Source organism: Panonychus citri, unplaced genomic scaffold (assembly GCF_014898815.1).
Source record: "Panonychus citri isolate SS breed McGregor unplaced genomic scaffold, ASM1489881v1 Contig00138, whole genome shotgun sequence".
NCBI classification, from domain to species: domain Eukaryota; kingdom Metazoa; phylum Arthropoda; class Arachnida; order Trombidiformes; family Tetranychidae; genus Panonychus; species Panonychus citri.
Window position 1 is genome coordinate 2323758 of NW_026515543.1, and position 15019 is coordinate 2338776.

General features: G+C 32.4%; 2 protein-coding genes across 2 annotated transcripts; one reads left to right on the plus strand and one right to left on the minus strand.

Moving 5' to 3' along the window:
- Window positions 1-695: 695 nt before the first annotated feature.
- Window positions 696-3139, minus strand: LOC128393305 (uncharacterized). Its single transcript, XM_053353451.1, has 6 exons — window positions 2551-3139; window positions 2160-2466; window positions 1838-2071; window positions 1407-1735; window positions 1147-1331; window positions 696-1064 (listed from the first exon to the last, which is right to left on the minus strand). The coding sequence occupies exons 1-6, from the start codon at window positions 2635-2637 to the stop codon at window positions 905-907; spliced, it is 1302 nt and encodes a 433-aa protein (XP_053209426.1). The 5' UTR covers window positions 2638-3139; the 3' UTR covers window positions 696-904.
- Window positions 3140-4137: 998 nt separating this feature from the next.
- Window positions 4138-14691, plus strand: LOC128393303 (organic cation transporter protein-like). Its single transcript, XM_053353450.1, has 7 exons — window positions 4138-5565; window positions 5865-6061; window positions 6166-6543; window positions 6625-6731; window positions 6807-6927; window positions 13538-13610; window positions 13704-14691. Exons 1-7 carry the CDS (start codon window positions 4996-4998, stop codon window positions 14604-14606), a joined length of 2349 nt encoding a protein of 782 aa, XP_053209425.1. The 5' UTR covers window positions 4138-4995; the 3' UTR covers window positions 14607-14691.
- Window positions 14692-15019: the final 328 nt, after the last annotated feature.

The following is a 15019-nucleotide window of genomic DNA, read 5'->3' on the forward strand; positions in this document are numbered from 1 at the left end:
GCATCTCTTTAACAAACTTTTGGTCGTTGCTCGAGTTCATCTTCGTTTTCAGGTAATAAACTGTTTTGCTGATAATAACATCGTCACCTGACACTCTGCTACCTGGAGCAATTATATGTTTACTAAATATATAATAAATAATAATATATATTATATCGGCCATCGCCACACACAGGGCCAATCCTTGATTGTATTCCTCAGGTATGAAAGATATTCAATGGACGATAATGAAATCCTTGCAAATGACCTTGAAAAACGTTCTTTCACCAATAACTTAAATGATCGTCATTTATATTGCAGGTCAATGTCGATGTGCTTTAATTACGAGGGTTTAGTTTTGAGATTCACGATCAACCAGGCAAGCAAATTATTCCTGATAATCAAGATGCTACTTAGAGAAATCACAACCAAATCAATTAATCTTTCCAGTGAGATTGGAAATCATCAATTATTATTATTAACTAAGGAAAAGATGTTAATGAAAAGCCAAGAATTACTAAATTGTCTTGGTAAACAATAAAATTAAAAAGATTGTAATTTGCTTCCGATTAACCCAATTTCATTTCTTTTTCCTAATATTTAAGTTAATCTCTCATCCATGATGACGATGATGATGATGAGCAATCTAATTACTCTGGAAAGAAATTTAATAATAAGATAATGTTTAATAATAGAGAAAAGTTTGTTGGCTTGATTGTTACGGTTAAATTTAATTCCTTTGAATAATTTGTTTGTTTAAATAATAATGACAAATGATGATCATGATGATTGAAATGACATGGATGAGATTATGATGAAAGAAACTTTTTTAGGACAATTCAGGTTAATTAAATTAATATCGGGAAGAGAAAACAATTGAGATTTGTTGATTGTTTCTATACATTGTTAGGATTTAATTGTTGATTCATTTCCTTGGTTTCATGATTGCAATTGGCTCCTTGATCTTACTACATTTGTATTTGAAACATTTACCAGGATTATCCTTCCCGTAAATTGCTGCTGATTTAAGAGTTTCCTTGAATTTGATGCTCACAAATTGATTACTCAAAATGTGACTTAAAATGCTGAATGAAATGATTAACAGGAAAAATGATTAGTTAATGAGAATTTTTTTTCTTTCTCGAAACAATTGAAACATTAACTTACATCGATGTTACCGAACGATCTAAGATCGGTGCTTCTCGGTTATTTGGGTCACTAAATTCGCACCCAAGTCGTTCGAGGCAATGGTCACTCGATGATAAAAGTCCATCACATTGTAAGTAATTCGCCATCGCTTGGTCTCTGTCCTTCTCGTTAAAATGAACCTTTTGAAGGAAATCAGCGACAATCTAATTGTAGGAGGAAGAGGAAACAGTTAAACGAATATTATTTCAATTGTAATTCTACTTTAACTCGTTTATTACCTTTAATTGTTGATTTGTATTTTCCATTTTACTCCAATCGTTATTGATTGCTGATGTTGTCTCATTGTCACTTTTTCCCTCTTTCATTTTGGTTATATTTTGTTTGGTTAAATCGATTAATGGAATTACATTTGGTTCCTCCATTAGAGTGAAATCACTTGTTGGAAGAGTTAAATTAAATTGTGATGATTGATCACGTTTTCGACGACGTTTTCTTCCTGCAGCGATTGTCGCTGTCACCGGGATAATCATCGGAGTGAACAGGTAACTTAACATTGGTGCTAAAACAAGGGGTAAAGTTGCTAAAAGTAGTCCACCGGGACCAAGTCCTGTTTTAACAAAGGTTAAATATGATAAGAAACAATAAGAATCATAGTAATAGGTGATCGTTCATGGGATGGGAAAAAGTTTCAAATGATTGATTGAATTACCTGTTCGTTGAGTACTTTTACTCCCAGTAATTGCTGGGGGTGCGATAAATGGCTGCTCTGAACTTGCGGCTGTGGCATGTAAGCTACTCGAGGAAGGAACTGGATTAGGTCCATAGAAATATTGACCACGAAACTCAACAATCTCTGGCCGATTAAGGTAACCATAGACGGCACTTTCTGTAGTTCGTCCAGGAGTTGATGCTGATGGATACATTGTTGAATGGCGATCACGAACTGGATAAAGAGAGAGAGAGAGAGAGAGAGAAACGATTTTAGTTAATCAGCCGATTTTTTATGTTTAAGAGTTACAATTAACACTCACAATGTTTCATCCGTTTAATTGAGCCCATTCTAGATGGTCCAGGGGCTCGACTATGGGTCACTGAATACGCAGCCACAGGGACGAAGACGCTTTTCTGTGGAGATTGACCTCGTCTCTTGCTATATCGTGATGGATATCGGTGCCAACGATTATCATCATAATCCTCAGCTGGGTCGATATAAGGTGATGTATCTTGCTGATCAGAATCGTGACTCGAATTGGCCAAGAAATCGTACATATCTGCCATTTCCCCGATTATTACAACTTTCTTCTTATTTCCCAGACTTCGACCTCCATTTACAATAATCTATTGAACGATAGATCAATAATTCAATATAAATAAAAACCAAATTGTTTCAAATCCACAAACAATTAATAATAATAAACTTACATTGATAAAATATTGCGAAAATGTAATGGACACAATTATGTAAATTTTGATTAACTTGAGATAAATTGGTTTGGTTGATTTTGCCATTACTTTATTGGCTAATTGTTGATAATAAAATTGATTTTAATCACTAAGAAAATGAATGGAAAACTATAGCAAAAAAAGATTAATTAATTCTTGTAATCACTAGACTTAAATATGATGATTAACATGATTTGTCGTTGTTGTTGTTGATGTAATATCATAGTGACAATTTGGTAACAATTAACACAGAAATTGAAACATAATCTTAACCTAACCTCTTACTGATTTGATTGTAATTTGATTGCAACTTGAAAAAAAAACACTAAAACCAGAAATAAATTGGTTCCAATTGAGTTGGATTGTCTCATTGATGGTTAACAATAAGTCAACGGGGGAAATTAACAATTTAATTCTGGTTTCTTCCATTATCCACCGTCATTGTGGTGTAGCACAATTAACCCGCCTCTCTCTCTTTCCGTTAATTTGGTCAATGGTTACAACTCAATTAATTTTCATTATCATCAAAGAATCTTAATTATTACATAACAATTAATATTATTCCGATCAACTCACCTTTTGTTATCTTCCATCACCAACAATGAGAGTAACAAGATTAACCTGATAATCAAAGTGAATCAAATACTAGTGATTAGAATTAATTTAATTTACTCTTCAATCAATGATATAATTTAGAAGAAAATTTGATAAACAATTAAATCCATATTCTGTTTACAAATTAACTATTCTAATAGATTAATTAAGATCCAATCAATTCCTAACCAAACAATTAGCCGAATCCATTTCAATTGTTACGATAACATTTAATCAATCGTAACACTCAAGATCAGTATTAATATCAATCCTTTTGAAGGTAAAAAAATCTTGATTGTTGATTTACAATTATCAAACACTCGTTGATTTAAATTTTTAACAATTTACCTTAATTGTGATAATTTAGGAAAAAAAGAGAATCAGAAAAAATTTCAATCTTTTTGTATCTTAACTTTTTTCTTGTCCTTTAAACGGTTCAGATGATTATGGTTACTTGATTCACGGACCATGAATATCATCATCATCTTCATCCCTTATCATCATTGTGTATCAGCCTCTCTCTCTCTCTCTCTCCTTGATTGTCATCATTATCATCATGACCAAGTTAACCATGTTAATCCATTCGCATTAATCCATGACCATCACAATGTTTTTTTTGCAACCAAAGATGAGAATCGTTTCTTTAAAATACTGAAAAACAATTAAGTTTAAAACTATTTTAACCTTTTCTTTTCATGACAATTATTGTACTAGAGATGATCTTGATTCTTACAATTAAACCTTCTACATCTAAATTGAGCTAATATTGCGAGAACAATTAAAAAGTGTATAATAGAAAAGTAGATTTATAATATATACAGAATATAAAGAAACGATAACATTTGAAATGATTTGTTTTTCTGCTTTCAAATTCATCAATAGGAGATGTGATGACGATAATACCCACAGAATTAATTGTCGATCTGGTTGATGATTTTTCTACCAAAATGATATTACATTTAAGTTTATCATTCACAATTATCAACATTATTTAGTGTGTGTATCATTACATATCAACTAAGACGACCTTTTTTTCCCACTTACCTTTTATCTCGTCGATTCCTATTGTTAAGGTCATCATGTTTACCGCTCACCTTTTACTGATCCTGCTGTTTTCCCGAAATCCTTCAGGCCTAACGGCTTCTCCTCCTCCTGGAATAACAGTATCTCTCTCTAATTGTGGACTCTTTTTAGATTAAGATTAAGATGATGATGATGATGAGAAAAAGAGAAAATAATTAAAACGAAACTGAGGAGAAAAAATTGTGACAATCTAAAAGGATGTAATCATATTCACCTCTTTTTTAATCAGAATTAAAGTCAATTGTTACGAAGGAGAAAAAAATGTTCAATCTAATTTTGTTTTCTTCTTCTATTTGTAAAGTAATTAACTTTAATCAACATTATCATCAGTATCATCATCTACTTTCAATCAATTCAATCAGTAAATTGTTCAATCAACTCTAATTAATCAACATCAATTTTCAACTTGTTTTCACATCATGTCAATTTTAACTCAATCATATTTACCTGATCAACTTATCAACATCGTTGCTTTTTGGAAACCTTTTAATTGTTAACAATTTAACTAAATTCTCGTGGTTCCAATGTGTTAATTATCAACTGGATTAACTTTGTAACCTTTTTAATTACAATTTTTGGGAGAAAATTTGTTTTTTTTTTCAATTCACTTTGTTGACTCTTTTCTGTTAATCCTCTTGATGGTTTTACTTATTATCGTCACTTGGGATTTAACCAATAACGATCTTAAATCTATTCTTTATTCTGGATTAACTGGATTGTAATTGTAGTTGATTAACTTTTCCAGGTATGGATTATGTTCTTCTACAATTAGGTAACCCTGGTCGTTACCAATTGTTTATTGCTTTTCTCCTTTGTTGCCTTCAAATACCAATTTCCTTCTCTGGTCACCTTTGGTCATTCTATATGGATGATGTTCCTCATCGTTGTTATATACCTTCAAATCAACGGAATGGTTCAAATGAGATTGATTGGATTCCACGAACAATTAATGAAAAAACGGGTTCAACCATTTTCTCTTCTTGTGAAATTTTCATCGATCCATTTGCCCATTGGAAAGGTAATAAAAAGTGTACCACTGGTTGGGAATATCGACCCAATGAAGGTCAACATAATCCAATCATCGAATGGGATTTAGTTTGTGATCGATCTTATCTGGTAACATTACTATTTTATACCTCCCTTGGATCATCAATCATCGGTGGACTAATTGTTGGACTAATTGCCGATCGATTTGAACGTAAATCATCACTTCTATTTTCGTTGTATTTATTTGTGGCAGTCGCTTTTTCAATGCACTTTGTTCAGGATATCATTTCGTTTGGTATCGCTTTTTGTTTACAAAACTTTTTCCTAATGGTAAGATTAGAACAATTAATTTGATCAAGGCAAAGACATTGAGTTCGCAACCACTTTTTAAATCATTCACGAAGTTTAATAATAATCAATGAGACATACAATTAACCCAGAGATATGATATTAAGTATTTTCCTCTAGTTTGTAAGTGATTTACTGTCTTAAAATGGTCAACTGATTAGTTATCAAAAGTTATCTTTACTTGATTGTCATTAGCTATTTCAAACTCAAAGTCTTTGACTGTTTAATGATAATAATTTGCTGAATTAATCGAATCAATTACATGAAAAATTTATCATTAGGGTATTCAAATTGCATCTTATGTCCTTCTTATGGAGATCATGCCTTCCCCGTATCAATTTCAAGCGTCCGTTTATTATGTGGGCTTTTCGATAGTCTCATCGATGATTGTCCCTCTAATTATGTGGCTCATTTCTTCATGGAGATACATACAATTAGCTATTTCTGCTCCAGGGGTTGTATTTTTTGCTCACCTATGGTAAGAAAATCCTTTGTTATTTGATCGCTTAATATTTTCCAATAGCGACGAGTATGAATTATGATTGTGAGTTTCATTTTCTCCACTTGTTTAATTGTTGATAGGATTTTACCTCGATCGCCGTTGTGGTTAATCTCTGAGGGTAAAATGACCGAAACCGAAAATCTTATGGAAAATCTTGGTAAACAAAATGGTAAATCAATGCCTCCAAGTTTTAGATTACATTTGCAAAATTTTCTTAATCTAATCAAAAGTTGCGATGGTTTAAGTGGAAAACGACACAATATTTGGTCACAATTTTCATCGCCATCATTACGTTGGTACCTATTGGCTCATTTTTACCTTTTCTTTGTCACTTATTTATCACTAAATGTCACCGATTCTCAGGTATTGAGATTACATCAAACTAAACACACTGATTACTTTTATCGAGGTCTAATGGATCTCGGTGCTCTTACAATAATCTATCATATATCAATGAGGTTGGTAGTTAATTGTTCATACAAATTGGCTTTAATTGTTGATTATTAACATTCGGTTCTTGCTTATTTTCAATCAACCAGAATTGGACCAAGACCAATGCAATCAATTATCTTCATTCTAAGTGGACTCTTGATGATGATTGCGATTTCCATTGAAGAGCTTTTTCCAATTAACAATGAACAAAATGGTAAATTAACAATTAAACGATTAAACATTTTACTAATAATTTTCTCTCTTCTTTTCACTAAATTGTTCTAATTAGGTTATAATTATCATATATTGTTGATTCCGTCAACTTTGGTTTCTGCAGCTCGAACCTTATTGATGACTTTACCCATTTTCATTTGGTATCATACAATTAAAACTTTACCAACGGGAATTAGGTAATAATTGATCTTGATCATTATATTTACGAAATTAGTTAAATGTTTAAATTAAAAAAAAAAAGTTGATTAAAAATGAAAATGATTCTTTTTCTATAAGAATTGGAAAAAAAATTAAGGTCAAAATATATCGATGATTATTGATCGATTGTGGTTAAATTAGAACCTTAATGTTGGTTATATCAACAATTATTAACCTTAATTATTACCTTAATTTACTTAATTAATCAAAATCATTTCATTTAATCATCGACATCATCAATTTACTAGAATTCAAATTTTCCCCATTGAGTTAACACAGAGACTCATCATTATCACCCAACTTTTTGCTTAATCTTTTGATTAGAATAATCAAACTTATATCAGTTTGAAGAGCACCAAAAATATGACCGGTCAATATTCAGAAACAATTAGTTAATTGTATTCACTCAGAGTAATTAACTGAAAACTCAATGTTTTCAGTTAATTTTCAACATAAACAAGTAATTCGCACACACCAACCAAATGTTGACCAAGATGTCAAAGGTTATACTTATATATATATTTAGAGAGCTCATGAGATGAACAATTGAATGGTACATGTTACATTTTTCTATCGTCAAAATTGACCGAGTAATGACCGATAATGTTTGGTCCATTTCCATTTCCCATAATTAACGTTTTTCGCTTATTGTAGCTAATCAACATTTCCCATGTAGACCAAACATTATAATTGGTTAAAGGTCATTAAGAAGAAGATAAAATTAAGCTCAATACTTACCCATAATCCTTTGGTCTCATACTGGCGCCTTAACCTTTAAACCTAAAACTTACTTTTCCTTTGTTGATCCTCCGTATGCTCCTAAGCTCTAATCTCATCCATATGCTCATCCAAATTGATCATCTCCTTTGGCGCTTCAATGCTGTTCACTTTCCTTTGTTAATGAAGCAAAGACAAACTCAAACCAACGGTCACTCAAATTGACCAATAAGGTTAATTTTTACCTTTTCTTTGTAAACGCCTTTCTCACTATTTAAACTCATTTCTTTATTAATAAATTAGTCCAGTTGATGATGTACAAGTAAATGTTTTACTTGATTTGACTCTCTATGTTTTCGTGTTTAATTTAAATCAAGTTTAAGTTGATCAATTGATCGACATATTTAGTTGATTTAATTTTGATTGTGATTAAGTTGGTGAAATCAACAGGTTATGGGCTCAGTCGCTTCTCTTAAATTGTGTTAATCTTTGCGACAAATTTTGTGCGTTTAATTTTTCTCTCTCTCATCATCTCATCAATTACCTTACCAACAATTAATTAATCAACAATTCAACAAAATCATCATGATGGATCATCAAGATATGATTACGATTAAATTATCAAGTGATAATTATTTACATTGGAAAACGTATATTCAGGCTGTTCTAGAGTCTAAAGGAGTTTGGGAAATAGCCAATGGCTCATCTTTGTGTCCACTTCCATTTACAGAGGAAGAAATTGAAACTGAATCAGCCGCATCAATCAACAGAAGAAATAAATCAATAAGTGATTGGAAAACAAGTGATGCTACAGCGCGAATGCTTCTCATGAATTCAATGGATAAGGAACATATTAGTTTGGTGATTAATTGTTCAACCTCCAGCGAAATATTCAACTACATTATCGACCACAGAGAAGAGAGGACAACAAATAACGAGTGGACAATTCGGCGTAAGTTGACTGACTTAAGATTTACCTCATCTCACACGGTTACAAGCTATTTTGCTGAATTAGAATCTGTAGTTAAACAAATGAGAGATTTAGGTTATAATGTTGATGACACTCAATTAATGATAAAAGTTCTTGATGACTTACCTCCTAGTTTTCGGTCGTTTCGTCAGATGCTAGAAATTTCCCTTATCTCTGGTATTAATATAAACTTGCGAAATTTGAAATCTCAATTATTAATAAATGAAAAGCAAGATGAGCGAGAGAAAAATAATAAACATGGTGATGCTTTAGTTTCGACTAATAATTTCAAAGAGAATCAGAGTAACAATGTGAGAAAGTGTTACGGTTGTGGAAGTGCTGATCATTTGCTACCTCAATGTCCTCAGAATAGGAACAGAAATTTTCAGAGAAACAACAAGTTCAACTCTTATAATAAGAGATCATTCCACAAGAACAAAAGGTTCAACAATAATCGAAATAGCAACAGAAATAATAACAATCGAGACAACAACAGCAACAACAGTAATAACAACCAAGAAAACAACCGAAATAATAACAACAACAATCAGTATCAAAGTAACAGAAACAGATCGAATCAAAATAATCGTAATCGTGATAATAATTCAAACAGATCGAATAATCAGAACAACAACAATAACAACAACAATAATAATAATGAAGAAAATTCTGATAATAATTATGTTTCTTTCACTGTCAATGAAAATGAATCAAGTTGTTCTCAATGGTTGTTAGATACAGGAGCAAGTTTTCACATGACAAGTAATATTGAGTATTTTACTCGTTTCCATGAATTAGATGAACCAATTTCATTAACTATCGGCGATGGTAAGAAAATACAAGCGATAGCTAAAGGTGACATTCTTGTTAATTGTTTCAATGGAAACAATTGGATTAACTGTGAACTGACCAATGTTCTCTATGTTCCTAAATTAGGAAATTTTAACTTATTCTCTTGGGGTCAAACAGTCACCAAAGGTTTTGGATTAAGATCCACCTCTAATTCAACTGAAATTTACGACGTTAATTCAGGTAAAACTGTCATGATTGCCAATAGATTTTCAAATACTTTTAAATTAATGATAAAACAAAGAGACAATAAAGATTCATTTTCATTGGTATCGAAAGCGACACTTACCGATTGGCATAAGCGACTTGCTCACATCAACGTTTACAAGATTATTCAAATGTCTCGAGATGGTATTTTACCTAAAATAAAAATCGATTATGAACCAAGTAAATTTCACTGCGAGGGTTGTATAAAAGGTAAAATGTGTCGAAAAACTTACAAGTCAGTGAAAGAGAGAGATGTTAAGACTGGAGAATCTATCCACTGTGACCTCCAGGGTCCAATGTCAGTTAGCTCATTGAACGGAAGTAAATATGCTCTTGTTATTAAAGACGAAAAAAGTTCTTTTCGCGCCATTTTCTTCCAGAAACAAAAATCAGAATCTTTTTCTAATCTCGATAAGTTTATTAGATACGCTGAAAAAACGACCGAAAACAAGATAAAGACCATCAGAAGTGATAATGGGAAAGAATTTATTGACATTAGAGTTAAAACTTTACTAGAAAATAAAGATATCGTTCATGAATTAACTGCACCTTATTCACCACAACAAAATGGTAGAATCGAGAGAGAGAACAGAACAATCACTGAATTAGCCAGGTCTATGATGCTCAATAGCAAATTGCCGAAGTTCCTTTGGGCTGAGGCGATGAGTACCGCTGTGTATGTGTTAAACTTAATTCCGAATAAGAGTCAACAAAATGTTAGCCCTCTTGAACTGTTCACGAAGAAAAAACCGAATTATACTCACCTTAAGACCTTTGGCTGTGTTTGTTATACCAAAATTCCTGATCACATGAGAAAGAAATGGGATCCAAAGGGAAAGAAAGTTATTTTCCTTGGTTACACCAATACCATCAATAATTATCGCATTTATGATCCATCAACAGGTAAAGTGTCCGTGAGCACTGAAATAAAGTTCAATGAAGAAGATTGTGATGGATCCAAGGTGATTGAAGAAGCTTTTGATGAAGACGAAGTTGATCTTGAATTACTATGTGGAGAAAATAAAAAACAAGATGATGATGATGATAATTTTGATGACAACTCCAGTGACACAACGGAAATAATAGACGATCCACCTGAATCAATTGATGATAATAATTTAATTAATCAAATTGCCTGTCAAGCAGTTATCACTAATCAAGAGCCTTTAACATATGAAGAGGCAATTACTTCTGACGATAATATTAATTGGATCAATGCTATGAAAGATGAAATGAAATCAATTGATGAAAATGATACTTACACTTTAACTGAGTTGCCAAAAGGTAAAAAATGTATTTCCTGTCGTTGGGTTTTTCGTATCAAGAGGAACACCGATGGTTCTATCGAAAGATATAAGGCCAGGTTGGTGGCCAAAGGCTTTTCTCAAAAGCCGGGAATTGATTATTTTGAAACTTTTTCCCCTGTTGCTCGTTATGATTCAATTAGAGCAATTTTATCCATTTGTGTTGCTCATCGAATGCACATTATGCAGTTCGACATCAAAACTGCTTTTCTTTATGGTGAACTTGATGAAGAAATTTATATGCAGCAACCACCAGGATTCGACGATGGTACCAATCGAGTTATGTTTCTAAAGAAGGGGCTCTATGGATTAAAACAGGCACCACGTCAATGGAATAAAAAGTTAACCAGTTTTCCAATCGATCAATTTTCAACAATCAGAAGCCGATAAGTGTATTTTCATGAATTTCCATGATGGATTAACTATTTGTGTGATATATGTAGATGATGGTTTGATTGTCAGCTCAAACCAACAACAATTATCATCTTTAATTGACAATTTAAAGAAAACGTTTCAAGTTAAAGTTCATTCCCCTCAAGTATTTGTAGGAATGGAAATTCATCAAAGTTACGATCGATCATCAATAACAATTAAACAATCATGTTTCATCAACGAGTTATTAAAAAGATTCAACATGAGTGAATGTAAATCAGTGGTAACACCAGGTGACTCGAATCTCAAGCTACAATCAACTAATCAACCACCCGATACAAATTTCCCTTACCAGGAAGCCGTTGGTGCTTTACTTTACCTCTCAATCATCAGTAGACCAGATATCACCTTCCAAGTAAATAAAGCAAGTCAATATAACTGTTGCTACAATGCTACTCATTGGCAAGCGGTCAAACGAATTTTTCGTTATCTTCGAGGTACAATCAACAATGGAATCACCTTCTCATCTACTCGTGACAATTTAAAATTAATTGGATATTGTGACGCCGATTATGCTGCCGACATCGATACAAGAAAATCGACCTCAGGTTTCGTGGTAACTTTAGGAGGTTCGCCAGTTTCTTGGGCTTCTCGCTTACAGAAATCAGTTGCTCAATCAACCACTGAGGCCGAATACGTTTCAATTGCAGACTGTGGAAAAGATATACTTTGGTACATACAACTACTTAAAGATTTAAAAGTTTCGATCGATTTTCCAGTTAAAATAATGTCCGATAATCAAGGAGCAATTAAATTGTCGAAAAATTCAGTTTTTCATAAACGAACAAAACATGTTGATGTTCGTTATCATTTCATCCGTGATCATCAAGAGAAAGGTACAATACAATTGGACTTCATTCCAACTCATGATCAACCGGCGGATATGCTTACAAAGTCGTTATGTTCACCGTCATTGCGAAAATGTTGCAACTTTTTAAACATTTATTGAGATCGAGCTTGGAGCAAGAGAGGGTGTTGGTTATATCAACAATTATTAACCTTAATTATTACCTTAATTTACTTAATTAATCAAAATCATTTCATTTAATCATCGACATCATCAATTTACTAGAAGTCAAATTTTCCCCATTGAGTTAACAGAGACTCATCATTATCACCCAACTTTTGCTTAATCTTTGATTAGAATAATCAAACTTATATCAGTTTGAAGAGCACCAAAATATGACCGGTCAATATTCAGAAACAATTAGTTAATTGTATTCACTAGAGTAATTAACTGAAAACTCAATGTTTTCAGTTAATTTTCAACATAAACAAGTAATTCGCACACACCAACCAAATGTTGACCAAGATGTCAAAGGTTATACTTATATATATATTTAGAGAGCTCATGAGATGAACAATTGAATGGTACATGTTACATTTTTCTATCGTCAAAATTGACCGAGTAATGACCGATAATGTTTGGTCCATTTCCATTTCCCATAATTAACGTTTTTCGCTTATTGTAGCTAATCAACATTTCCCATGTAGACCAAACATTATAATTGGTTAAAGGTCATTAAGAAGAAGATAAAATTAAGCTCAATACTTACCCATAATCCTTTGGTCTCTCATACTGGCGCCTTAACCTTTAAACCTAAAACTTACCTTTTCCTTTGTTGATCCTCCATGCTCCTAAGCTCTAATCTCATCCATATGCTCATCCAAATTGATCATCTCCTTTGGCTTCAATGCTGTTCACTTTCCTTTGTTAATGAAGCAAAGACAAACTCAAACCAACGGTCACTTCAAATTGACCAATAAGGTTAATTTTTACCTTTTCTTTGTAAACGCCTTTCTCACTATTTAAACTCATTTCTTTATTAATAAATTAGTCCAGTTGATGATGTACAAGTAAATGTTTTACTTGATTTGACTCTCTATGTTTTCGTGTTTAATTTAAATCAAGTTTAAGTTGATCAATTGATCGACATATTTAGTTGATTTAATTTTGATTGTGATTAAGTTGGTGAAATCAACACTTAATTAGAGAAATTCAATCATCCGATTAATTACAATTGACTTTTCTTTTCAACTAAAAAATGTTTCTTCTCTTCAATTGATTGTCACCTTTTTTCCCTCTCTAATTGTTGTCAACAATTAAAGGGCAATTGGATTCGCTTGTTGTTTTGCTTGGGGAGTTGTTGGACAAATGTCGGCTCCTAATCTTTTAGTACTTGTAAGTGATATGTCATTGGAATAGTTAGTTGATTAACTAATTACTCTCTCTCTCTCTCTCTCTCTCTCTCTCTCTCTCTCTTTGCATTATTAGGCTGAATTAATTGCTCCTTTTATCCCGATTGGTTTGTGTGGATCTTTGTCCATGATCGCCGGTGGTTTGTCGCTTCTTTTCCCTGATTTCTGGCGAAAACCGCTACCAAACACTTTGTCGGATGTTGAGAATCGTTCATCACCACAGACAACAATTAGTCGATCATCAATCAGTGATGGATTCCGACAAATTAAAAGTCTAAACTCACAATATATCAAATCACCTTGTGAAATTGATCTTTGTACATCAATGGATCCAAAGACAGAGGCGAAACTAATTCTTGCACAAAATTTGAATCCCGATCATCATCATCATCTTCATCATAATCATAAACAGCAACAATTACAATTTCAACACAATCAACAATATCATTTATCACAACAACAACAAATACAACAATTACCATTGACACAAAGTGATTGTTATTACGATGATGGATTAACAACAAATCACCTTACCTATGGAGGTATAATCGATGTAAATTATGATAACTCTTCAACAATTAACAGACCAATGATGCACCCTGACATTGATAGAATCAATTGTATTCGCGATTCAATTGTTCTCAGTGAAACCCAAGGGTCACAATTAACTGAACTTGATGATATGGTTGTTGATAATGGTAACTGGCATTTATTTTCACCTTCAGATAATCATTTGTATTTACCTTCATCAACCTCTGGACAATTAACTTCAAATCTTATTGGTCATAATCGTAATGGTATAGTTGAAACTAATCGCTCTTTTCGTGATTTACAAATTTTTTCAAACAATGGACAAACTAATCAACACCATTCTAATCACACCAATCAACAAAATAGATCAACAGTTGATGAAGATGAAAATTCTGCTGTCATTATAATTGAAAATAGTGTTGCTCAAGTTTCCGAGACAAAACTCTGATTTCTATCAGATAATTGAACTTTTAAAGTTTCGATTTTTTTTATATGTAAATGCAAGTACATCAAACAACTAAATAAATAATGCAAATTAATCAACATGATTCTAATCACTATAATTGAAAATCGTGTTCAGTGAATTTTCACTCTCATCTTGCGAGCGTTGATTACTCCAGGTTTCATTCTTAAGGTCATTCTGGTCAGTTTGGTTTCATTGTAGACCCGAAGATAAAATTGGCCGTTCGATAAAGTGAAATCTTTTCTTTAGCCTCAGGGTGAAAGATAGTTCGCGATTCAATCAGACAATAAGCCATAAGATGAGCGGTAATAATTTAAATCTCGAAAAGTTACTTTAATCATTACTTTAAGCAGTAGGATAGAAAACAATAAAATAACCAATTAAAAAATAAAAGATTT